At 43.6% G+C, this 27338-nt stretch overlaps 2 protein-coding genes across 2 annotated transcripts in view; one reads left to right on the top strand and one right to left on the bottom strand.

Annotated features, from left to right (window-relative positions):
- Nucleotides 1–803: 803 nt before the first annotated feature.
- On the bottom strand, nt 804–24285 carry stx10 (syntaxin 10). The gene is made up of 9 exons (XM_084319541.1): nt 24214–24285; nt 19435–19510; nt 14625–14718; nt 12255–12349; nt 7515–7577; nt 7250–7351; nt 6316–6422; nt 2409–2503; nt 804–1265 (listed from the first exon to the last, which is right to left on the bottom strand). Exons 1-9 carry the CDS (start codon nt 24246–24248, stop codon nt 1189–1191), a joined length of 744 nt encoding a protein of 247 aa, XP_084175667.1. The 5' UTR covers nt 24249–24285; the 3' UTR covers nt 804–1188.
- A 2227-nt stretch (nt 24286–26512) lies between these two features.
- Nucleotides 26513–27338, top strand: part of gna12a (guanine nucleotide binding protein (G protein) alpha 12a) — a 35330-nt gene continuing 34504 nt past the window's right edge. The window contains exon 1 of the mRNA XM_084317962.1: nt 26513–27309. Coding sequence (XP_084174088.1) covers nt 26968–27309 — 342 coding nt within the window. The 5' untranslated portion in view covers nt 26513–26967. The remainder of the gene's footprint in view (nt 27310–27338) is intronic.

The following is a 27338-nucleotide window of genomic DNA, read 5'->3' as shown; positions in this document are numbered from 1 at the left end:
CAGACGTGAACAAGTGAATGCTGTAAAGCAGACATGGCTATGAGGCTTTCATTATGAAAGCTCAACATGGTTGTGAATGACCTAATAAAAGGCACAACATGATGACCTCCGAGACTTGATTTACACACAACCTAAATGTGATTATCAATCCTGTCTAACCCAGAACGGACAATTCTTTTCAAACAGTAACAAAGAAAATTATAATCTGGGTCATATTTTGGTTAAAATTTTGATTTTTTTTCTCTTTTTGCATAAATCCAGCCTTGGTTCAGGAATAAAAAGAATTTACACAATTTCAAAGCAAGTAAACCAACATATCTATACAATATTGCAACACACCTCAACATAGGGAGTGTTACTTGACATAAATGATACAATTAAATATATAACAGAAGACCTCCACTAGAGGGCGCTTCCAGGCCCTAACCATCAACGTCTGAGACGCCCTGCCCAGCAACAGTTTCTCCTTTCTTATGATGAGGCTATTCAATATGATGGAAAAGCCCATTTCAACATGGCCACGGTCAACTAAACTCCCAATAATCACATATCTAGATTCAGATGGCCCCAATCAATCATGTGCTTAATCATTTGAGCAGGAGCATTATGTATCCGAGCGTAGATCAGTCAGTAACTGTACCTGATGGGAGTCATAGGCACACTTCAATTTACTGCACATTTCATAAAGCGTATAAAAATATATATAAGGCACAGACGACCCGCCCGCCACCCGCCCCCCCCCCCCCCTTCTCTTGATTTCTGTTATTCATTCATCCCTCCCTCCCTTCCCAAGTAAACCCAATTGCAGTATCACATTGAGTACTGTAATAGAAATGCATCAATATGAATACAGCCCCACCGTTCAGCCCTCCCGTTCATACGGATGATAACAGGAATGCCCTCCCGTTCATATGGATGATAACAGGAATGCCCTCCCGTTCATACGGATGATAACAGGAATGCCCTCCCGTTCATACGGATGATAACAGGAATGCCCTCCCGTTCATACGAATGATAACAGGAATGGCATGTAGTCGAATAATTAAAACACAGGAGGGGGAAAAATAGATTAATTTCTCTCTGTGCATCGATGACTCTGGGAGGGAAGGAGGAGAGAAGCTTATTCATAGATCTGTCCGTCCATCCACCCACCCATCCGGCTCCCCCAGGCTCCTGAGAGGTGCGGGATCAGAGAGCGAAGAAGAGGATGAGGACCACGATCATGACGACTACTAGCACTCCGATGGCACACCACTGTCTACGACCTGCGAGACACACACACACAGAGGGGTGTAAAGTACTTGAGTAATTGTACTTTGTTACAATACTTAAGTACTGTTTTTTGGGATTTGTACTTTACTCAAGTATTATTAGGTTTGTATACTTGTACTTTTACTCAATTACATTTCAGAGAAACAAAACATACTTTTTACTCCTTAAAATGCAGACCTATAAAGTACAAAATCTCACAGGTCCAACTATTTGAATTAGTATATTTGTTTCTCTGGCCGAACTAACGTTAACGTTATTAATCCTGCGGCCGCCCTTCATTTAAAAACAGGCACATCAATTGAAAATGAACCCGCCCAAACCCATGCTGATTGGTCCTTGTGCAAGACTAGAAAGCGGGGATCTTTGATTGATCTGCTATCAGAAGAATAGTCAGAATTTTTTTTTTACTTTTAAATGTACTCAAGTGTGTTTTTAGCCAGATACTCAAGTCATGACTTTTACTTGAGTACGATTTTGAGATGGTACCCATACTTTCACTTAAGTATAATTTCTGGGTACTTTACACCCCTGCACACACACAAGGATGTGTTCAGCTGGTAGTGGCTAGAGAATTGACTTCTCTGTCAAGGCACTTTTGTCCATATGAACTGATTTTGGGAGGCACTTTTCAACCTTTACATGGGAATTCCATAAAAATCTGTGCATTGTTACAGGGTTCCCACAGACATTGCACAAATTTAATTCAAGGACTTTCAAGTACTTTCCTAAGCACACTTTTTTTCATTTTAAAAGGGCATTTAAAAGGATACAATTCACTTTTAAATGCAGTTTTTTATAGAAAAAAAAATCCGATCAAATATTTATGGCTAAGTTAAAACCAATTTCCGACAATTAGTTACACTTTAAATAAAAATAATTCTATTTCTTGATTCAGAACAATTCTATAATGGATGAACAAAACTTTCAATGTGAATGGTTGATTTGAATTTCAAGGACTTCTTAAGCACCTTATTTAAAAAATGGGCTGTTTTCAATTAATTCCAGGCCTTGACTTTATTTTTTGACAAGCACTTTAAGCACTTCAAGGACCTTGTGCGAACACCGATTATAGGAACTTGTAGAGGCATTCTTGCCCTGTTCATTTCTTATCTCGGTGGGTGCGTCTGTGTACTCACTGCTGGTCATGTGGGAGACCTTCTCCAGCTTCTTGAGGACAGAGTCCATGCGGGATGACGTCTGGTCCATTTCGTCTCCAAACTCCCCCAACATCCTGGCAACGTAAAGGACACAGAACCATGAACACAAACCTTTAACACACTGAAGACGCTATGTCACAGAAGATTGCTAGCTTTGGTCATTGCTAATTGCTGGCTAGCCTACACAACGTCATTCAGTAAGGTCCAGAGTACCAGCATGTTAAGAGTTTTGTTTGCTTATAGATCGTGAAAGAAGACTTTCCATGTGGTTTATGGTTAAGTTGGAGAGAGAGGACAAGGTACGGGATGTCAAATTGTCCTATATGTAGTAATATGGGCCGTTTATTTTGTATTCATTTTATGTATTTGGCTATGTCACTGTTATTGGAAGCCATTTGTGTCAAGTGTCATGTTAACTTTATTGAACATTGTGAATGTGGCTCATCTCTGAGTATCTTTTCTTCGTCTTTTCACTTCAGCTCTTACGTTGTGAATTGAAAAATAAACTTCATGAAACACCAGTTAAAGAGTCCATCCATCGCTCTCCCAGTGACGCTACATACAGAGTTCAGTACCCAACCCTAGTCTCTACTGTTCAGTACCCAACCCTAGTCTCTACTGTTCAGCACCCAACCCTAGTCTCTACTGTTCAGTACCCAACCCTAGTCTCTACTGTTCAGTACCCAACCCTAGTCTCTACTGTTCAGTACCCAACCCTAGTCTACTGTTCAGTACCCAACCCTAGTCTCTAGTGTTCAGTGACGCTACATACAGAGTTCAGTACCCAACCCTAGTCTCTACTGTTCAGTACCCAACCCTAGTCTCTAGTGTTCAGTACCCAACCCTAGTCTACTGTTCAGTACCCAACCCTAGTCTCTAGTGTTCAGTAAAGGATGGGTGCTTGGTGTCTACGCCTTTACTGTTCAGTAAAAGTAGTGGATCAGTACTTGGTATCTAAGTCTCTAGTGTTCAGTAAAAGTAGTGGATCAGTACTTGGTATCTAAGTCTCTAGTGTTCAGTAAAAGTAGTGGATCAGTACTTGGTATCTAAGTCTCTAGAGTTCAGTAAAAGTAGTGGATCAGTACTTGGTAGTCTCTAGTGTTCAGTAAAAGTAGTGGATCAGTACTTGGTATCTAACTAAGTCTCTAGTGTTCAGTAAAAGTAGTGGATCAGTACTTGGTATCTAAGTCTCTAGTGTTCAGTAAAAGTAGTGGATCAGTACTTGGTAGTCTCTAGTGTTCAGTAAAAGTAGTAGATCAGTACTTGGTATCCAAGTCTCTAGAGTTCAGTAAAAGTAGTGGATCAGTACTTGGTATCTAACTAAGTCTCTAGTGTTCAGTAAAAGTAGTGGATCAGTACTTGGTATCTAAGTCTCTAGTGTTCAGTAAAAGTAGTGGATCAGTACTTGGTATCTAAGTCTCTAGTGTTCAGTAAAAGTAGTGGATCAGTACTTGGTATCTAACTATGTCTCTAGTGTTCAGTAAAAGTAGTGGATCAGTACTTGGTATCTAAGTCTCTAGTGTTCAGTAAAAGTAGTGGATCAGTACTTGGTATCTAAGTCTCTAGTGTTCAGTAAAAGTAGTGGATCAGTACTTGGTATCTAAGTCTCTAGTGTTCAGTAAAAGTAGTGGATCAGTACTTGGTATCTAAGTCTCTAGTGTTCAGTAAAAGTAGTGGATCAGTACTTGGTATCTAAGTCTCTAGTGTTCAGTAAAAGTAGTGGATCAGTACTTGGTATCTAAGTCTCTAGTGTTCAGTAAAAGTAGTGGATCAGTACTTGGTATCTAAGTCTCTAGTGTTCAGTAAAAGTAGTGGATCAGTACTTGGTAGTCTCTAGTGTTCAGTAAAAGTAGTGGATCAGTACTTGGTATCTAAGTCTCTAGTGTTCAGTAAAAGTAGTGGATCAGTACTTGGTATCTAAGTCTCTAGTGTTCAGTAAAAGTAGTGGGTGGGTAATTGGCATCGGCCGATACTTTAACACTTTCAATGCCCAAAACGTGATAAGACGTTTTATCAGCCCAATGCCTGAATGCCCACGACGACAATTAGCATTTTATTTTTGTATTAGCAATCTGAATTCATATTTCATCATCCGAGTCTCCCGTTGGTATGCAGCCCCTGTAGGAGCTCAGATGTGGAAAAAAAACCGCCCCCTATTGTCTCCCAGATGGTAATGCACCCTTTTGGAATGGACTCAATGAAAATGGATGAGAAAAGAAAAATCCGGAATCCACATTTTACTTCTCAGGCATGTAACCCGAGCCGATCGGATTCATTGTGGAGCCTCAGAACAGCGTGGAATACATAATACAGTATGTAGCGTTAGATCAATAAAAGCTATCGATTTTTGGAATGGCGATCAGGAATTGGAATGATCTTTTTGGAAAACATCTGATCTGAGGTAAGGAATCTATTTTACAAGTCTTGGGATAATCAGAGTTGTATTCGCTGAGATTTCAGCGTTCGCCCTATGTGTGTGTGTGTGTGTGTGTGGGCGATCGCTTTGAGGAAGTCAGAGAATAGATTTTTCAGATCGCCTATATAGCGTGCATACGTACACATAATACTATCGATAATCTAGCGTTTATTTGAAAACTATTCATAAATAGGCCGAAAAATTACATGTATTCTAGAATATTCCAGTAAAGGGCGATTATCATGGAATATTTATATTTTCCTTGAAAACAAGGGTTTTTCAAAATGCTATAAAACGAAAAAGAACCGATAAAAAAACTATCCGCTTCGACAATGTTGACTGGAAAACGAGTCATTGATAAGCGACGGGCAGATTAGACACATAGCCATAATTTAAAACATAGATTAGGCGTTATTAACGCTAACATTGAAGTGGATGGTGGGCATTCAAGCGGTAAATCAAGGTTAAGCTTGGGCTCTGAAAGTGTTAAAGCTAAAGTGCAGAACTAGAGTAAGTAGTTATCAGGGGTTTGTCTTCCCCGCGCCAATCGCTTTCTTTCTTTGACTTTATTCCTCTGAACTCAAGAGTTTCTCTTTTTATCAGGAGCTTCCACTCCAGGAACCTTTTCCTGTCGGTTTCATTCCGTCACTGCTGTTGTTGTTGTTGTTGTTGTTGTTGTTGTTGTTGTTGTTGTTGTTGTTGTTGTTGTTGTTGTTGTTGTTGTTGTTGTTGTTGTTGTTGTTGTTGTTGTTGTTCTCTTCCAAACCAAACTAACCAATCATTGCCGGTTGATGTAAAAAACACATCACTACCGGTGCACCAGTGCTAGGAATGTCTACACAGATACTAAAAACAGAGATTTTTTTTTTTTTTTACAGAAATACAGAGTCCCTTGGCAGTGATGGGCTTAATCGGCATTGTGTGAGCTGGTTTTGCGAGGACTTAAATGTGACGGACGTTCATTTCTACATAAAAGTTCTGCACTGCAGCGTTATGTTCAGGTGGTATCGGTAGTGAAAAGGTACAGTGATATCTGTGCATCCCTAGTTTTTAGGGGTGTAAAGGTACACATATCCGTACCGAACCGTTTCAGTACTGAACCTCAGGTTCAGTACGGCTCTGTACCGAACGAATACCACGGTATGTTAACCACTAACGACCGCCCACCGGGGGCTGTTTTTTTCACAATCTAATATAAAAAAAAATTCTTTATTTTTTAACAAGTCGATTATTCATTTCAATATAGAATATTCGTTGACAGCCCTACAAGTACAATTAGTTACTGCACACTACATCACCCCTGAGTGGAACATGGAAAGACAAACTTTCCCCCACTGTACCGAAAACCCGTACCGAACCGTGACTTCAAAACCGAGGTACGTACCGAACCGTGGTTTTTGTGTACCGTTACACCCCTACTAGTTTTGAAGGTGGTTGATTGATGGTGTGTACGACGTGCTCCATACTCACACTGCCTGGTCGTCGAGCTCGTCCCCGATGCGTCCCGACATGTCTTTGAGGACTCTGATGCTGCCCGACACCAGCTCCAGCTGCTCCTCCTGCTCCTCCATGATCAGCTGCGCACACACACACAAGTAAATACACACACACACACAAGTAAATACACGTACACACTCCTCACTTTCTAAGCAGGGTTAGTGGTCAATTCTATTATTCAAATACCAGTGGTAACAGATAGAAAGGGAACTTCCCGAACGTCAAATACACTCTTATTCCTCTCTACACAGTGGTAAATTATATTATTCAAACTATTATTATTGAACTATTAACTGTTATTATTCTTACTATTATCTATTATTTAAAAGGGAGAGTACCGAGACATATCATAATGTTTCCCCTCCATTCCTTGGCTAGCTTAGCTTTATCATAAGAGTTAGGTATAATGGACAATAATTGTGCTCAAAGGGTCTTCATTTGGTATTATACAACTCTAGAAGTACTTACGCGGCATTTATCTATTTTCACATTAAAAGGTGTTAATGCTTAGAAGATAGTATGCTTGACTAGTATCTCTACCTGCTGTTAGAAGACAAACACTAGTGACTAGTATCTCTCTCTACCTGTTGCTGTTAGAAGACAAACACTAGTGACTAGTATCTCTACCTGCTGTTAGAAGACAAACACTAGTGACTAGTATCTCTACCTGCTGTTAGAAGACAAACACTAGTGACTAGTATCTCTACCTGCTGTTAGAAGACAAACACTAGTGACTAGTATCTCTACCTGCTGTTAGAAGACAAACACTAGTGACTAGTATCTCTACCTGCTGTTAGAAGACAAACACTAGTGACTAGTATCTCTACCTGCTGTTAGAAGACAAACACTAGTGACTAGTATCTCTACCTGCTGTTAGAAGACAAACACTAGTGACTAGTATCTCTACCTGCTGCTGTTCCTGTTGTTCCTGGATGTATCTGGAGTTACCAGACACAAGGTGAGATTCCATTCCTGTTGACCTGGCCTGGTCTGAGGCAGCCAGCAGAGCCTGCTCACACACAAGACAGAGGGTTAGACTGTGTGTGTGTGTGTGTGTGTGTGCGTGTGTGTGTGTGTGTGTGTGTGTGTGTGTGGTCAAGTGTCGACACATGAGAATATATAATTGCAAAAGCCAACATGACCTTTGAGAGTGTGAGTGTGAGCCCACTAACCTGTCTGTTCTTCTTCTCAGCCTGGGCCACGGCTGAAGGGCTGGAGAGCTGATCCTTCATTTCCTACAGACAATAGAAATAGTAACATAAATACACAAACACACACACAAAGTGCCGGTCAAATGGGCAGTGCAGAGCGAGGCCCAGGTTGCCAGTAAGGACTTGGCTGAGGATATTGGATTCTCAGCAGCACTTCATGACGGCACTGCCTTGCATTTGCTGCCATGAGTCTACAGCCCATCTTAACACAGCTGAACCAGCAGAGATAATTGGCTTTAATGGAGCATTTCCTCTTCTCATTGAACAGGTGAGCTCATGGCAAACATTGAGTCTCAGACGTCGTACACCGGTACACATCACTCTCGTGAGCCCGTTTTGCACCTGCACTGGAGTCCTCCCCACCTTCACTGCACCTAAAATCGGGAGGGGCTGTATGTGTGAACGCTGAACATTCAAATCATTCTGTACAGAGTTTACCCTCTCAGCAGCACCCAAGTCCTAAGTCTGCGTAATGGCAAACTGAGCCCATGACGGAGCACAAGCAGAATGTTGTTGTCAGAATTCACACAGCGAGCGAGTGAGTGGGTGTATTGATTAACATAGACTAACCATGTTGTGTACAGCTGGCCTTTTCCCACTGATAAGTTAAATGAATGAATGTATGGGTTGTGGAGAAAATTAATATCTGCGCTATCTTCATTCTCTTCAAATTTCATTCGCAACCAAGGACAAGACACACAAGGCATTTATCTCATCAAGATTTGAGTGAGTTTGCGAGGCGCACCCAAATTATGTTCCAAACAGTGACTGTGTGGAGATGCTAGGATCTCACACTGACATGTGCAGCAAAATTGTACATATATATTAAGCGTTTTAGCCTGTATTAAACGATTATTAAGTGGTCCTAATTTGTAAAAGAAATAGTTCAGCTTTTTCTCAATAATGCTTTGAAATGGGAGATCTTTGAACTATTGGTCGACTTAAAAAAAAAAAAAAAAAAAAAAAAATTGGGCTGTGGGGGTGCTTAATGTCTGAAGGAGTCGACTGAAGGCTTCTTGTCCTCTGCAAAAGCATGCAATTGGTCCACTGATGGATACATCTTGATATTTGTTAATCCTCTTTCAGTGCCTCTGTGCCTGTTTTCGTAGGCAGTTAGCCTCTGGTATGCATGCCATTAGCGTTAGCCACGCTTCTATGCCTATTTTCTTTTGGAAGGAATGATAAAAAAAATTCATATATATATTTTTTATTTTATTATATTCGACTAAGAGGTTGGCCAGTCGACTACGGCTCCTTTCGACCGATTACTCGACTAATCGATTAATAGGGGTCAGCCCTAAAACATTGTGGATTGATTGTAAACTATTTATATACAGTTTCATGGCATAAACTGCACAGAACACTGTTGGTCACTTATTTCACCCTTTATGGAATATCGTTGACCTCTATTTAATATAATTTCAAACCATTATTTTAACCCTTTCACTACCACATTACCAAAGGGTTAACCCTTTCACTGCGACAATACAGACGGTTAACCTTTCACTACCACACTACAGAAGGTTAACCTTTCACTACCATGACTACAGAAGGTTAACCATCTGTAGTGTGGTAGTGAAAGGTTAACCTTCTGTAGTGTGGTTGTGAAAGGGTTCATATAATTTTACTTCGGTACACAGGCAGGGGAGGTACTTTTCCATTTCTGCACCATGTCAATTTCCTCTGTGCGTTCAGTAGAAAACTAGCTTAGCACAAATGAATGGAAGCGGATACAGCTCACTAGGCTAGCTGTTAAAACATCTCTCCCCGAGTTTTAAGCTAGGCTAGTGGTTCGTATACACTAGCGATGCACCGATATGAAAATGTGCGGCCGATACCGATACCGATTGTTCAACTAACACAATCGGCCGATACCGATATTTGTGGCAAAATAAAAGAAAAAAAATATTTACTGAAACTACTGTAAATTTGTATGTCTCTAAATGTTTTGATGGATTGAAAATGTTCTCCAGTAATATCTCCATAATCTGAGTTTGCAATGCATGTGTCGTGTCAGGTACAACAGAACAATTTTGATTGACAGTCGATTCTGCCAATTACGTCACACCGCTAGCACCCACCTCCTGCTGTTCTTACCACCAATCGGCAAGCGCGTATTCGTTTTTTACTTCCGGGAAGTCCGCCATTGATTTTCACGAGAGATCAACAACAAACATAACTAGCTCCCCGCGGCCCACGAGTAGGCTACCAGCGCTCCGCAGGAGTACTAAATGAGGCATAATGATTTTACTGCAACGAATGTTATAATAAAAGCTTTTCTATACATTTGTCTGATTGAAAACTTTATTAACAGATTGCAGAATGGGTACAATTCAGTAAGGGCTCTCTGAGCAAAGTAAGGAAGTGAGAGATATGAGGCCATTGCCATCGGCAAATTTGAGCTTATCGGCCGACAGGCCGATGGCAGTCAACAAGGCACTTATCGGCCGATACCGATACCCGACCGATATATCGGTGCACCCCTAGTATCCACTTCCATTAATTTGTGCTAAGCTAGGCTAGCTTGCAGTTGGATAGCTTTCTAGTGAAGACAGAGTGGAAATTGGTATCCATCTTCTTGTCTGACTCTGGAGAAGACGGTAAGCACATTTCCCATAATGTTGGCATGCCCCTTTAAGATAAGATGTGTATACCACCTAGGTCTGGCTAATGTGTCTGCACAATTATCTATAGGCCTACTGAAAGAAAAATATATAGATTTATGGAAAATAAAGTAGAAATACAAAATATGATCAGAGATTAAAAGCCGATTTGAAGAGGTAGGTTTTAAGTGAATATGAATATACTTGCGTGTTCCTTTAAGCTCATGTTATAACTAGTCTACTGTGGCTGCTGTTCGTCTCCGTGCCGAGATGCTATATCTTTCGTTTAGCTTGCTATTATAAACTGACACTAGTACAACATTTTAGCAGCCAGTGGAGAAAATGTGAAGCATCCAAAATCTAAATCGAGCTTCTGCTCGTCATACGTGATATATTATTTCAAGATCACTGAACGAAAAGCAAGAAAGACAGGCCCTCGCTACAGTCAACATGATTTATTATATCAACTCACTTTACATGTTGATATGGCGCAGCTTTAAAGCAGATGATAACAGGAGGCATTTTTGTTTAGTTTCTTTGATAAGTAGTAATTAAGAAAGCACTAATCTATCCGCTCACATGAACACACACACATCCTCACTTACTCTCTCTCACACACCCCACACAAATACACTACAAAAATGGTCACTTTAAAAATATATATTTTTTATTTATATATATATATATATTTGTATATTATTGTATATATTACTCATTGCCTTTATTCGTAAGCTTAGCATTGTATTTTATTCTTTTTGATCATGTCTATTTTATTATCTATTCTATTTTATTATTTGTATTTTTGCACAATCGAGGCAGGCATGGCCACCTACATTTCACTGCATGTCTCGTGTCTGTATGTGACGAATAAAACTCTTGAATCTTAACCCTTTCACCGCCGCACTACCAAAACGGTTAACCCTTTCACTGCGACCGTCGGTTGTGTGACAGTAAAGGGTTAACCTTCTGTCGTGTGGCAGTGAAAGGGTTAAAACCGTACTGCCGTCCACCAGCCACACATCCTTGTCCACGCCGACATCAGTATATGAACTGTACATGTAGGCATGCGAGTGGTTCTACACGACAGTGCTCACACACAGCTGGGCCTGTACCTGGACAGTGCTCACACACAGCAGGGCCTGTACCTGGACAGTGCTCACACACAGCGGGGCCTGTACCTGGACAGTGCTCACACACAGCGGGGCCTGTACCTGGACAGTGCTCACACACAGCGGGGCCCTGTACCTGGACAGTGCTCACACACAGCGGGGCCTGTACCTGGACAGTGCTCACACACAGCGGGGCCTGTACCTGGACAGTGCTCACACACAGCGGGGCCCTGTACCTGGACAGTGCTCACACACAGCTGGGCCTGTACCTGGACAGTGCTCACACACAGCGGGGCCTGTACCTGGACAGTGCTCACACACAGCGGGGCCTGTACCTGGACAGTGCTCACACACAGCGGGGCCTGTACCTGGAAAGTGCACAGCGGGGCCTGTACCTGGACAGTGCTCACACACAGCAGGGCCTGTACCTGGACAGTGCTCACACACAGCGGGGCCTGTACCTGGACAGTGCTCACACACAGCGGGGCCTGTACCTGGACAGTGCTCACACACAGCGGGGCCTGTACCTGGACAGTGCTCACACACAGCAGGGCCTGTACCTGGACAGTGCTCACACACAGCAGGGCCTGTACCTGGACAGTGCTCACACACAGCTGGGCCTGTACCTGGACAGTGCTCACACACAGCGGGGCCTGTACCTGGACAGTGCTCACACACAGCTGGGCCTGTACCTGGACCGTGCTCACACACAGCGGGGCCTGTACCTGGACAGTGCTCACACACAGCGGGGCCTGTACCTGGACAGTGCTCACACACAGCGGGGCCTGTACCTGGACAGTGCTCACACACAGCGGGGCCTGTACCTGGACAGTGCTCACACACAGCGGGGCCTGTACCTGGACAGTGCTCACACACAGCTGGGCCTGTACCTGGACAGTGCTCACACACAGCGGGGCCTGTACCTGGACAGTGCTCACACACAGCTGGGCCTGTACCTGGACAGTGCTCACACACAGCGGGGCCTGTACCTGCACAGATAGCCTGGTCCGCTCCACGAAGGCTCTCCTCTCCTGCAGCTCATTCTCCTCCAGTCGGAACTTCCCTGGGTTGGACTCCACGATGCCTGGTGCAGAATCAAGGAATCAACACGCATGAGCGAGCAGAGCATGCATGCACATTGCACACGCGCACACACACAAGCACACACACCTCTTGGTTTTCTCAAGTGAAAGAGTGAGAGAAGGAAACGACGTGTTTGTACGTCTTGTGTGTGAGAGTAAGTAAGTAAGTAAAGTTTATTTATATAGCACCTTTCACAGACCAGGGTCAGAAAGTGCTTCACATATAAAAACATCGCCGCCTGTTGGTATGCGGCCGATGTCACACTTCCTTTCTGACTCTGTGTATGGCTCTGTGCATCATTGAAAGTCATCCGGGCGGAGTTTTTGAGTAACGTGGAGCGAGGGGTATACCCGATCGCATTGAACCGCTTTTGGGACGCCAGATTCATTATGCTGTTGGGGGTTATGGCGTGGGCCAAATGGACATACGATCTAGCAGATGGCAATCATATAATTGGAATATTCTTTTTGGAGTCTCATCGGCCACAGGTAAGAGCAATTTAACGTCAATTTCAGCTTGGTTGTCCATTGTTTTCATAGCCATCGCCCTTATCAGCGTATGCTGTTGTACTAACGAATGCCGTTATTGACAATCAAATCAATTAACACATCCAGCGCCAGAAACGGCTTACGACGTGTTTCAAGTTCATGCTAATTCTGCCATTCCACGGTGTACGACGTTATTGAGATCATATTTAATTTTTTCGCCATGTTATTCATAATTCCCTCACGGAGCCTGTTCTGATGCAGTGGGAGCTTGCACAACTCTGCAACGCTTCAATACTGCCGCCTGGTGGATGATCGGCGAGTTACCAAACCGGAAATGGACGAGTCGATCTCGGTGCGTCTGGGAAATGCGTCCGGCACTCACATAGTGTCGCGGGACTCAAGACACACACCGTGTATATGGATCGCTGCCATAACTCAATAATCGACATGATTTGGGCTGTTATTATTATTATACAAACCGGAAATGGATCGACTCGATCGCCGTCAAATAAGTGGGATCTTTTTGCTCCAGTCTCATCTGCCAACGGTAAGAGGACGCTGACGTCATTTTCAAGGCGATTGTACATTTCTTTGTTTACAAACCAACTGATCAATAAATCAACCCATACTACATAAAGCATTTACTGACGATCACAGACTTATAAACGACCCCCCCCCCGTTCATCCGCGCATGATGAGTCATAACTTTTAGGATCGTATTCAGTTGGATAGTTGTATAGCGTGTATCACGAATAAACTGCAATCGATAATCTATATTATGCGTTTAGGCCTATAACTAGCGTTCTATGAATTACTGCAGAAAACGATAAAAAATATTTATATTCTAGACGGTATTTTCGTATGAATGTATGAATGAAAAAGTATAACGTTCCCACATCCTGAACGATAGATAATCGATGTTGAATGGGCCATAGTAATGTCAATTTAGCAATACAATTTAAAAAGTTATAGCCCTGCAAAGAAGGTGAACATCTCCATAGACTTAGAGTGGTGGCAGAGAGTGGTATAAGATGCTCAAATTGCGTGGCAGGGAATGTGTTAATCAGAAACGACCCCCCCCCGTTTCATGCATGCATAATGGAACATAATATACCGATCATATGCATTTGAATTTTTTTATTGTAGCGTGTATAGGGACAAAATGCCAATGGATTAAGTATAATATGCGTCGCGGGCTATTACTAGCCTCCCAGGAATTACCCTAGACCACTCTAAGACCATACTTATATTCACCATGGTATAAAACGAGAATGTATGGATGGAAAAAATATATTCCTTTTTCACATCTTGAACGATAGATACTCGATGGGCCATAGTATTGCATATATAGCTATAATATTTAAATGGTTATAGGCCTGCAAACAAGCGACTCCCACCGTTTACAGCGATGGCGGTAGCTACTACAGGATGAGGCATGGCATACAATGAGTTAATTGAACAATGGGTATTTACATTTAGTCATTTAGCTGACTCTTTTATCCAAAGCGACTTACAAGTTCTGTACGACAAATCATCAGGAAGGGCACAACTCTATCAGCCGAGTAACAATGTTCATCAAAGTGTTGAGTGCTACAGTGTAGGTTAATATATTAGGACAAGTGCATGACAGTATAGTAAGGTTAGTTAGGGTTAGATATTATTATTATTTTTTTCTTCATTTCAGATAATGCTATCGAATCGGTACTCGGTATCGGCCGATACCCAAAGCCAGGTATCGGTATCGGGACTGAAAAGGTGGGATGGGTGCATCCCTAGTGTAAAGGATACTGATGGTCTCGTGGAGGTCCTCCAGGTCCCAGTCTATGGCCCGCAGGCAGTTCCGGAGCTCATTGGTGCTCCAGTCCAACTCATCACGGCTCACCTGAGATGAGAACAAAGGCCATGCAGGTCGGCAAATAGCTCATCTATCCAACCTGGATATAGTACAGTACAATCTTTCCCTGGATTAACCCTTTCACTGCCACACGACAGACAGAAGGTTAACCCTTTACTATCACACAACCGACGGTCTGTCGTGTGGCAGTGAAAGGGTTAACCTTCTGTGTGTCGCCGCAGTGAAAGGGTTAACCGTTTTGGTAGTGCGGCGGTAAAAGGGTTAACGCAAGAAAAACTAAATCACTTTTAAATCCGAAACACATAGAATTAAGTTACTTAGAACTAAATCACTTACTATTATTATTGTTATCAGACCAATATTTAAAAAAAATTATAATAAAGTATGCAATAATATACAACACATGTATAATACTGGTAGCATACATACAGTGTAAAACATCAGTAGACACATTTGGTTTATCTTCTAGCTCATTAAGCTCAGATGTTGGCGTGACATCAATTCATTTGAACCCTTTCACTACCACACTACCAAATGGTTAAAACCCTTTCACTGCGACAATACAGGAGGTTGGTTAACCCTTTCACTATCACATGACAAAGGGTTAACCCTTTCACTACCACACTACAGAAGGCTAACCCTTTCACTACCTCACTACAGAAGGTTGGTTAACCCTTTCACTACCACATGACAAAAGGTTAACCCTTTCACTACCACACTACAGAAGGTTAACCCTTTCACTACCACACTACAGAAGGCTAACCCTTTCACTACCACACTACAGAAGGTTAACCCTTTCACTACCACACTACAGAAGGTAACCGTTAACCCTTTCACTACCACACTACATAAGTTTCAAGTTCAAGTTTCTTTAATAGTTGTCATACAGAAGTACAGAATACTTTTACAGAAGTACAGAATACTTTTATACAAAATGCTTCTTACTGTTACGCTCCAGAGACTGTGCAAGACAAGATAAGTATGAAATAAAATAACATAGTATAGCATGTAAATTAGAAGTAAAAAAAAAAATGAGGTCACAGTGTTCAGTATAGACATATGTACAATGTTCGATGCAGAATAGACGTAACTGAGTTACCATATAATATACAATACTGTGTAGTGTACTAATATACAATACTATATAGTGCAAGGCAGAAATAGGATGAGGTGCAATTTAGGTACAATTTACAGTAGGTGTACGAGTTGTAGTGCAAATCCTTTATCAATAAATATAAAGTGTGTTTGTGTGGTTTAAGTGAGTGTGTGCGTGTGGGGGTGTGTGCTGTGTGCATTTGATGGTTGTTGCATAGTGTTTATTGTTCGTTTAGCAGCCTGATGGCCTGGGGATAGAAGCTTCTTCTGAGTCTTTCTGTGCTCGCCTTAAGACTCCGGTATCGCTTGCCTGACCGCAGCAGTTCAAAGAGGCAGTTGTTCGGGTGGCTCGAGTCCTTAATAATTCTCTTAGCCTTCCCCCTGCACCGCTTGTTGTAAATGTTCTGGAGGGTGGGAAGCCCCCCTCCAATTGTGCGTTCGGCTGAACGTGTCACTCTTTGTAGTCTGCTACGGTCTTGTGCAGTGCTATTCCCAAACCAGGAGGTGATGTTGCCAGTCAGGATGCTCTCTATTGTACATGAGTAGAAGTTCCTAAGGATCTTCTGACTGACTTGGAACTTCCTTAGGCGCCTGAGGAAGTAGAGGCGTTGTCATGCCTTCTTCACAACACTGTCAATGTGTGTGGTCCATGTCAAGTCCTCGGATATGTGGGCTCCGAGGTACTTGAAACTGTTCACTCTCTCAACCGGTGCCCCGTCGATGCTGAGGGGGCTGTAATCCTTGACCCCCCGACCTCCTGAAGTCCACAATCATCTCTTTTGTTTTGCTGACGTTCAGGGAGAGGCAGTTCTCCTGACACCACTGTGACAGATTCTCTACCTCTTCCAGGTAGGCCCTCTTGTCGTTGGCAGAGATCAGGCCCACCACTACTGTGTCATCAGCAAATTTGATGATTGTGTTGTTGTTCCGCTGTGCCACGCAGTCATGTGTGTACAGGGAGTAGAGGAGGGGGCTCAGAACACAGCCCTGGGGGGCCCCTATGTTGAGCGTGATGGATGAGGAGGTGCAGTTGCCTGCTCTTACCACCTGGGGTCTGCCCGTCAGGAAGTCCAGGACCCACTGGCAGAGGTCATAGTTCAAGCCCAGGTCCCTGAGCTTGGCTATGAGTTTGGAGGGGACTATGGTATTGAATGCTGAGCTGTAGTCGATGAACAGCATTCTCACATAGTTCCCCTGCCTCTTGTCCAGGTGTGATGCTGCTGTGTGCAGCACATGGGCTATGGCGTCCTCCGTGGACCTGTTGGGGCGATATGCAAATTGCAGGGGGTCCAGGTTGATGGGGAGGGAGGAACAGATGTAGCCCTTCACTAGCTTCTCAAAGCACTTCATGGCTATGGAGGTGAGGGCTACAGGGCGGTAGTCGTTGAGGCAAGCGGGCGTAGATTTTTTGGGTACAGGGATGATGGTGGACTTCTTCAGACAGGTGGGGATGACAGCCTGTTCCAAGGACAGGTTGAAGATGTCAGTGAATACCGGGGCCAGTTGGTCGGCACAGACTTTTAGGACGCGGCCTGGGATGCCGTCCGGTCCTGCTGCCTTCCTGATATTCACTTTTTTAAAGATCCGTCTCACCTCATGCTCTGTTACCCTGAACACTGAGTCTGCATCAGCAGACCCCCCCCCCCCCCCCCCCCATTGCCGTGGTTTGTAGGCTGGTGTTGTTATTCACAGCCTCAAACCTCGCATAGAAGGAATTGAGATCATTTGCTAAGGAGATGTCACTGTTCAGTTTGAGGGGGGTGCCTTTGTAATCTGTCATTGTTCTGAGGCCCTGCCACATGCCTCTAGAGTCAGCCTGTTCAAACTGAAGTTCAACTTTATCCCTGTAACGCCGTTTTGCCTCTATTACTGCTCTCCTGACGTTGTATCTTGCCGTCTTGTGTTCTTCCATGTTGCCTGTCACCAGCCCCGTGTTGTATGCTGATGTGCGCACTTTCAGAGCCTCACGGACGGATTTATCTACCCAGGGCTTTTGATTTGGGTAGATTCTAATTGTGGTAGAGGGGATTGTTTCTTCTACCAGAGTACAGACAAAGTCAAGCACCGTTTCAGTGTATTCGTTAATATTGGCTGTGTTATCACGGAATACCCTCCAGTCTGTGCATTCAAGTGCAGCTTGGAGTGCCCCCCCTGACGTCACGGTCCAACGCTTAACCTCTCGCGAGACCACCGGCGTTCGCTTGAGACTTTGTTTATACTTTGGCAAAAGAAAAATGGCGGCGTGATCGGACTTACCGAATGGGCTAAGAGCCTGTGACTTGTACCCATTCTTAAATTGCGAGTATACATGGTCTAATATGTTCTCGCCTCTGGTGGGACAGGTCACATGCTGATAGAAATTCGGCAACACCTTTTTAAGACGCGCGCTGTTGAAATCGCCCAGAACCAGAATGGCAGCGTCAACGCTAGCTATCTGTTGTTTGTTTACCTCGTCGTGAAGTTTTGAAAGTGCGACCCCAGTGTTCGCGTGTGGTGGAATGTACACTCCGATGAGGATGATGGACGTTAACTCTCTTGGGAGGAAGAAGGGTCGACATTTTATCGTGATAAACTCCAGGTCTGGGGAGCAGTGGTTAGACAGTTCCTTTGCGTTGCCTAAATCGCACCACTCCTTGTTTATCATGAAGGCAATGCCGCCTCCTTTCTTCTTTAGTGACTCTTCTGCCGTCCGGTCCTTGTGGAGAACGAAGAAGTGGTCTGCCGGTTCTATTGCGTGATTCGGGACATCTGGACTCAGCCACGTTTCTGTGAAACAGAGGACGTTACAATCCCGAATGTCCCTCTGGAATTGGATCCGTGCTCTGATGTCGTCCAGTTTATTTCCTATCGATTGCACATTGGCCAACAATATGCTGGGCAATGTGGTTCTGTGTCGTTTGGACCTCAGTCTGTTTCGGACCCCGGCTCTCTTTCCACGTCTTCGCGGCGGCTTCTCCTGGTCTTGGCCGTGGCCATAACAAAGGATCTCGGCGGGCCATTGCTGCTGTTCAGCGATCCGATCCAGAGAGCAATCCAGTCGGTAAGTTTCCCTTAATCCAATGTCAATGATTGACTGACGGTCATACACATATAATGCACCAACAGTTGGTGCAAATAAAACTCCTAATACTATAAAAATTAACAAAAGAAAGCACAGTCTCGACGGAGCGATCAGAAAGGCAGCCATCAGTGCAGCGCCAACTCTCGTGGTAGAAGGCTAACCCTTTCACTACCACACTACAGAAGGCTAACCCTTTCACTACCACACTACCGAAGGTTAACCATTTCACTACCACACTACAGAAGGCTAACCCTTTCACTACCACACTACAGAAGGTTAACCCTTTCACTACCACACTACAGAAGGCTAACCCTTTCACTACCACTACAGAAGGCTAACCCTTTCACTACCACACTACAGAAGGTTAACCCTTTCACTACCACACTACAGAAGGCTAACCCTTTCACTACCACACTACAGAAGGTTAACCCTCTCACTACCACTACAGAAGGTTAACCTTTCACTACCACACTACAGAAGGTTAACCCTTTCACTACCACACTACAGAAGGCTAACCCTTTCACTACCACACTACAGAAGGGGTTAAACAGTTGTAAAGGTGTTCTGGGTGGTGTGGGGGTGCTTACCTGTGCCCCCTCTTGCAACAGCTCTTCCCAGCGATCAAACAGGCCCCGTGCACGAGACAGCGCCTTCTGCACCTCCCTGGAGGGAGAGGAACACACACACATGTTGACAACAGACACTTCTAGGAAGAACTTGGCAGGTTTGGCTGATTGATGAAACCAAAGTCAACTCGGGGGGTATTGATTGATTGATTGAAAAGTGTATTAACAGATTGCAGAATGGGTACAGTACAGTTACAATTGTTAAGGGGATGCAGACCAGAGAAAGACTTTCGTCTTGTTTACATCAGGGTCCCCCATTTTCAATTCATCATATGACACACACGACATACAGATAGACAGTACTGCTACATCTATACATTTATGACATACCAGATTTGCAAATACAGTACTGTTTGTGATACAAAAAGTGTCCAGAAAAAGAGTGTAAATACATTTGACATAGAAACTGTACATTGGAGGAGGTTGGGTAGGTGGGGTTGGGTGGGTGGGGCTGTACATTGGAGGTGGGGGGGGGGGGGGGGGGGGTTGGGTAGGGGGGGGGGGGGGGGGGGGGGCGACACTGTACACTGTACATTGGAATACTGACAAAGCCATACTTGGTCTTTACTGTACAACTGGGTTAGGACATTTGTAGGGGCCAGTTTCGAATTGCAGTCTCCCGTAGGTGTTCTTTGAGAGTGTTTTTGAAAGTGGGTAGTGATTCACATTCCTTTACCGCTTTGGGTAGGGCGTTCCACATTGATGTGGCATAATTGCGAAACGTGTTTAGTCCCTTGTTTGAGCCGAATCTGGGTTTAACATGATTTGTGGAGCTCCCTCTGGTGTTGTGATCGTGGTATTCACTGACCTTTGGGAAGTATTTTGACATGTACATGGGTACCTTGGTCATGTAGTGTATCTTGTAGACCAGGCCCATTGCAAGTTGCTGTACTCTGTCGTCTACTCTAAGCCATCCTAGGTTGGCAAAGTGGGCAGGGGTGAGGTGGGTTCTAGGAGTCAGGTCAAGCAGTAGTCTGACTAGTTTGTTTTGAGATGTTTGTAATTTGGTTTTTAGTGCCTTTGAGGTGCTTTGGTACCATGAGGTGCAAGCATAGTCGTAGTACCCTTGAATGAGTGCTCCTGCCAGAGTCTTCAGGGTATTCTTGTTTACCAGAGAGGAGATCCGGTACAAGAATCGAGTTCGTTGGTTGACTTTTTTTATTACATTGGATGCCATTTTGTCACAGGAAAGATTAGCCTCTAGGATGGAACCCAGGTAGGTAATTTCATCTTTCCTTGTGACAATATTATCACCCACTGTAACTGAGAAGCCGTTGGTCTTGCCGAGTTTGTTATTTGAACCGAAGAGAATGGACTCTGTTTTGCCCATGTGTAATGATAGTTTGTTGTCGGCGACAATATGCATATATGCCATAACGCCCCTCGCTCATACTGACCACTAACAAATCCAAGATCTCCAATAAAGGGGTTATAGCATGTGGGTTAAGTGATCATTATATGATATTCTGTACCCGCAAAAAGCTAAAACTAAAGGCTGGCTGTCACAAAACAGTCACATCTAGAGACCTCAAAACCTACTCTAGCGAGGCCTTTAACCTTGAACTGGAGAGTCTGGACTGGTCAGATGAACTCAATGGTACACTGGTTGAAGAAACTTGGCTTGGCTTCAAAACCAAATTTTCATCAATACTAAACAACATGGCCCCCCTAAGAACCACCAGGGTAAAAAATCGCGCTGAGCCATGGATGCACACTGAAATACTGACCGCTATGAAAGCCAGAGACAAAAAATGCTCTGAGTTTCGTAAAAGCCAGTCAAAGCTTACCAAAAGCATGAGCAGTGAACTCCAAGACCACATGACTGAACTCAAACTAGAAAGAAACAGACTAAGAAATGACGTAAACTCCATGATCAAAACTGCTAAAAAAAAAAATCATCAATGACAAAACCGAGGAAAACAAAAATAAACCATGTGAACTTTGGAAATTACTCAACAATCAACTAGGCTGCAGTAAAAAACTTAAAACCAGGTTCTCAAACATAAACATAAAGACGGACAACACGCTCATCACAGACAAGCTGGATGTAGCCAATTACTTAAACACTTTCTTCACAAACATAGCCACAACACTGGTAAACAAACTACCCTCCCACTCAGGGCAGTATGGGGTAGAACACATAGTAGCATACTACAAGAACCTAGGCGTCCACAAAGACGACTTCAAACTGGAAATGGTAACTACAGATGAGGTACTCAAAAAACTGAGCGCCCTCCAACCAAACAAGGCCACTGGCCATGACAACATCCCCTCCAAATTCCTCAGAGACTCAGCAGCAGCCATCACCCCAGTCATCACACACATAATAAACCTCTCCATAAAACAGGGACACGTCCCCAAGGACTTCAAAATTGCGAGAGTAACACCCCTGCACAAAAAGGGCAGCAAATTAGACCCGGGTAACTACCGCCCTGTTTCTATCCTTACATCCATCTCGAAAGTCATGGAAAAAATAGTATACGAACAGATCGAAAAGTACCTCGCGGAAAAAAATCTAATCTACGAATTCCAATCTGGCTTCAGAACATCCCACTCCACGGACACATGCCTTCTCTACTTGAACGACCACATCAAACAAGAGGTGGACGCGGGCAAATACTGCGGCATGGTCATGCTGGACCTACAAAAGGCCTTCGACACTGTCAATCACACCATTCTGATTGACAAGCTAAAAGCAATTGGTTTTGATAGTTTATCAGTGAGCTGGATACAATCCTACCTGGAGGGGAGGGAACAGATGGTGGAAGTAAACGGTACCCTATCCCCCCCCCCTCACAGTGAGCTGTGGTGTTCCACAAGGAAGCATACTAGGACCGCTACTATTCCTAATTTATGCAAATGACATGTCGTCAGCTTGTGACTGCAACTTGTTCCTGTTTGCGGACGACTCAGCCCTGCTGGTCTCTGACAAAAACAAGTTACAGGTTGAAAAAGCCCCCAGCTCGGAACTAGGCAAAATCTGCATATGGCTCGCCGACAACAAACTATCATTACACATGGGCAAAACAGAGTCCATTCTCTTCGGTTCAAATAACAAACTCAGCAAGACCGACGGCTTCTCGGTTGCAGTGGGTGACAATATTATCACAAGGAAAGATGAAATTACCTACCTGGGTTCCATCCTATAGGCTAATCTTTCCTGTGACAAAATGGCATCCAATGTAATAAAAAAAGTCAACCAACGAACGCGATTCTTGTACCGGATCTCCTCTCTGGTAAACAAGAATACCCTGAAGACTCTAGCAGGAGCACTCATTCAAGGGTACTACGACTATGCTTGCACCTCAAAGGCACTAAAAAACAAATTACAAACATCTCAAAACAAGCTAGTCAGACTACTGCTTGACCTAACTCCTAGAACCCACCTCACCCCTGCCCACTTTGACAACCTAGGATGGCTTAGAGTAGACGACAGAGTACAGCAACTTGCAATGGGCCTGGTCTACAAGATACACTACGCGACCAAGGTACCCATGTACATGTCAAAATACTTCCCAAAGGTCAGTGAATACCACGATCACAACACCAGAGGGAGCTCCACAAATCATGTAAAACCCAGATTCGGCTCAAACAAGGTACTAAACACGTTTCGCAATTATGCCACATCAATGTGGAACGCCCTACCTAAAGCTGTAAAGGAATGTGAATCACTACCCACTTTCAAAAACACTCTCAAAAAACACCTACGTGAGACTGCAATTCAAAACTGGCCCCTACAAATGTCCTAACCTAGTTGTACAGTAAATGACCAAGTAAGGCTTTGTCAGTATTCCAATGTACAGTGTAAAATGTGTGTGTGTCCCCTACCCAACCCCCCCCCCCCCCCCAATGTACAGCCCTCACCCAACCCACCCAACCCACCCAACCTCCTCCAATGTACAGTTTCTACGCCAAATGTATATACACTCTTTTTCTGGACACTTTTGTATCACAAACAGTACTGTATTTGCAAATCTGATATGTCATAAATGTATAGATGTAGCAGTACTGTCTATCTGTATGTCATGTATGTCATATAATATTCATGTTATGATGAATTGAAAATGGGGGACCCTGATGTAAACAAGACGAAAGTCTTTCTCTGGTCTGCATCCCCTTAACAATTGTATGTATTGAGCTGTACTGTACCCATTCTGCAATCTGTTAATAAACTTTTCAATCAATCAATCAATCAATCAAGCTTCTGATTGATTGATTGATTGAAAATTGTATTAACAGATTGCAGAATGGGTACAATACAGTACGGCTCAATACACACAATTGTTAATGGGATGCAGACCAGAGAAAGACTTTCGTCTTGTTTACATCAGGGTCCCCCATTCTTGACCCAAACAAATCTGTTGAGTACATTTCACACCATCATGCAACTTCGCAAATCTCTGCTAGATCCGTCTGAAAATTCCAAAACCTTTTCACAGAAAGCCATCATGTGGCACGAATACGGTAATAAGCTACAGCTCGTCCTCCCCTGGAACCGTCGGCCCAGGTGCCTTGCTCGTGAGGACTGCGGCCAGCAGCCACTGGCACTGTGTTGATGCTAAGCTAGCTAGCTAACGATACAACTAGCAAGTGGAGCTAACTTGATAATACAACCTTGCAACGGGCTGGACTTTATTAAAACGTTGCGTTCTCCCATAAAGTTGTATATAATACATATACAGCCTATTGTATTCAACCACACACGTGGTTTACTATGTGTATAAAGTGAAGCCTGCTCACCCCTTCACCACGAAGAACGGGTCTTCAAGCGACATGTTGACACTGGCTGCTTCCAGACTCCGCGCATGCGCGTTACTCACTCAGCGCATGCCTACACAGTGTCTCGCGTTGTGTCCGTGACGTCACGTGGGTAGCATCGTTTGGCTTCAATGGATATAATAATGGCAGTAAAATAATATCATATCATTCATTCATTTTATCATTCTTCAATCGTTATCATCATTCTTTTAGCACATTTTAATACCCACAAATCCAAATTAAATAGCTCTAAATCTTTAATTAATTTAATCTTCTAAAACAAGAAGGCTATCAAGACAATTAATTTGTTTACCTCTTTTAATGTATTTGTATGAATGAACATTATTCTGTCTTTGTATACAATACATATACTGTCCCCTGACATTTTATTTTGTGTTTTTATTATAACGATATCACTTCAATCAAATCAAATGTATTTATATAGCCCGAGATCACAAGGCATTGCCCCCATGGGCTGCTGCACAGTCAAGAAGAAACATCAACGGACCAAGAACAAAAACAAAAGCGAAACCACCATAAAATCCAGATATGCAACACTCCCAGACTTTAATGAAGATATGGAACGACTCACTAAACCCTATAGCGTTTCCCATTAATTACCTAGATGGTGGCGGCCCGCCACAGTTGTATAAAAAGAAAATTGCCAATAGGGATGTATCAGTAGTATTGGCAGTGGTAGTAGTCGTAATAGTAATCCACTATATTTTTTTATTTTCTAAAAAATAAACCAGTTCAACACAGGTAGCCACTTTTGCTTCATTTCTTTGATGGCTCAAATGTATAGTCTAGTGGTTCCCAAACCTCTCCTCGAAGCACCCCAGCCGTTCCATGTATTTGTTAAATTCCACCACCAGCACACCTTGATTCAATGTTATTGCTGTCATCTTGGCTTGCAAAAGAGATCTTGTATCTCAATGGGACTTCCTGGTTAAATAAAGGTTAAATAAAAATTTAATAAAAGTATCACTCGATACATCCACTCAGAGACTTTCTGTATTGAATTGTGTATAATACAGATTTTATAAAACAAAATTGAAAGACATGGGTAGCATCACCATGCCTCTGCCTGACTAAGTCGACTTGTATTTTAGAATACAAGGTATTCCCCATTATATTATTGACCACATCAAGGCTGTAAAACGAAGTTTTTTTTTGTCATAAAGGGCATTTCATTTTCAGATTTTATAGTCTGTTTTTAGTGAGCTCAATGGGCCTAAATTGTGTTGTGTGGGTGGATGGCTTACACACGTAGCACATTTTTGGGGGCAACTTAGACATGCAGGGAGCCCTCCTACAGACAGCCAGGTAACACAGTGAGCCACAGGGTCAAACACATATTCAGATGGCAACTCTTTGGGTTGATGTTGTTCCTCACTCTTTGCTCAAAAGGTTGCTCTGCATGCAGCATCGCTGCCTTCAAGGAGTAGGAGCTGTCAACAACTGATGGTATTAATACAGCTAATGAGAATACCCCCACTCTCTCTCTGTTTCCCTCTCTAACATGCACACACTTAATTTCCTTGCTATTTTTGTATTTTTTTTTTAATTTGTATTATTGTAACACATCTAAACAACCTGCGCACTGTCGGTCCCAGAGCCTTCTCTGTTGCCGCACCCACCCTCTGGAACTCCATCCCTCCAAAACACCCTAACCCTATCCCTGGACTCTTTCAAATCCCAACTCAAATCTCACCTCTTCACCAAATTTATAAATTACTGATTTCCCTCTTTTATTTTTATTTTTTTTACTTTATTGTTATCTTGTTCTTCCTCTGACCTCCTTCCCCTTTAGCTGCCCCCCCTGTTAACCTTTTCACTGCCGCACTACCAAACAGTTAACCCTTTCACTGCGACAATAGTACAATACACAGAAGAAGGTTAACCCTTTCACTGCCACACGACAGCCGGTTAACCCTTTCACTACCACACTAACCGTCGGTAGTGTGATAGTAAAGGGTTAACCTTCTGTCGTGTGGCAGTGAAAGGGTTCAGCGCCTTCGGGTTTCCTGAAAGGCGCTATAATATAAATCCAAGAAATTATTATTATTATTTTTTGCAATCAGGTGACAGGTGGCCCTTTGGTCTCTTGGCGCCGCCTGGCGGCGAGTCCCGGTACAGAGCACCGGGAGATCCTCTCTCCGCCCGCCCGGAGGAGCCCGTCCCATTATTATGTTTCCCAAGTTCACAAAGTGCTGGGAGTGTTTGGATAGTAAGGGAACCCAACTCTCAGTCACCACACTCTCTCCTTATCAATTGTTTTGCCTCGGGGTCGGCCCAGATTGTCAACTTTAGACGTGTTTTAGAAAGAAGATATAGCTCCTAAACTTCAAACTTCTTTACCAGATTGGACACAGAGAGATTGGTGACTTTTGGAGATTTGGAGATTTGTTTCCTTTCATGTTTCTTTATCACTTATATATCCGTGATTTTTTTTTTGTTGAACGGACATTATCGTCGTAGCCAACCCAAGATGGACACGGGCTACTATCTCCCACTTACCGACCAGCCGAGAGCCCGACGCTACATCTAGATAACGGATCCAAAGGAATATACATCTGTCTATTTTAACTTGTTTTGGGGACCGTGCAATTATTTGAAGTGGATTTGATTTATTTGATGGGATCATTCCCAACCTAGGTATATATATATGGAAGAGGGCCTTCTCCTAATAATATTATGAAAACGTTTTACTGAAGTTTAGGTGAACTTTTCGACATGTCGGGAGTGGTCCGCACCCTGAGCCGCTGTCTGCTCCCGGCGGAGGCGAGCCGGGACCCGGGCAGCAGCAAGGAGAAGAGCCGGGAGAGAGACGCGGGCAGCCAGGAGAGGGACGCGGCACAGCGGGAGCGGGAGGCGAGGCGGAGGAGCCGGGAGATCGACGCCATGCTGGCCCGGGAGAGGAGAGCGGTGCGCCGGCTGGTGAAGATCCTGCTGCTCGGCGCCGGGGAGAGCGGCAAGTCCACGTTCCTCAAGCAGATGCGCATCATCAATGGGAAGGAGTTCGATCAGAAAGCACTGCTGGATTTCCGGGACACTATCTATGAAAATATAATAAAGGTAAACTGCGAGATTTTCCAGAGAGAAAA

Source organism: Notolepis coatsorum, assembly GCF_963971535.1.
Source record: "Notolepis coatsorum genome assembly, chromosome: 7".
Taxonomy (NCBI): domain Eukaryota; kingdom Metazoa; phylum Chordata; class Actinopteri; order Aulopiformes; family Paralepididae; genus Notolepis; species Notolepis coatsorum.
Note: the sequence above shows the minus strand (reverse complement) of the source record. Positions and strands in the feature narration are given on the sequence as shown.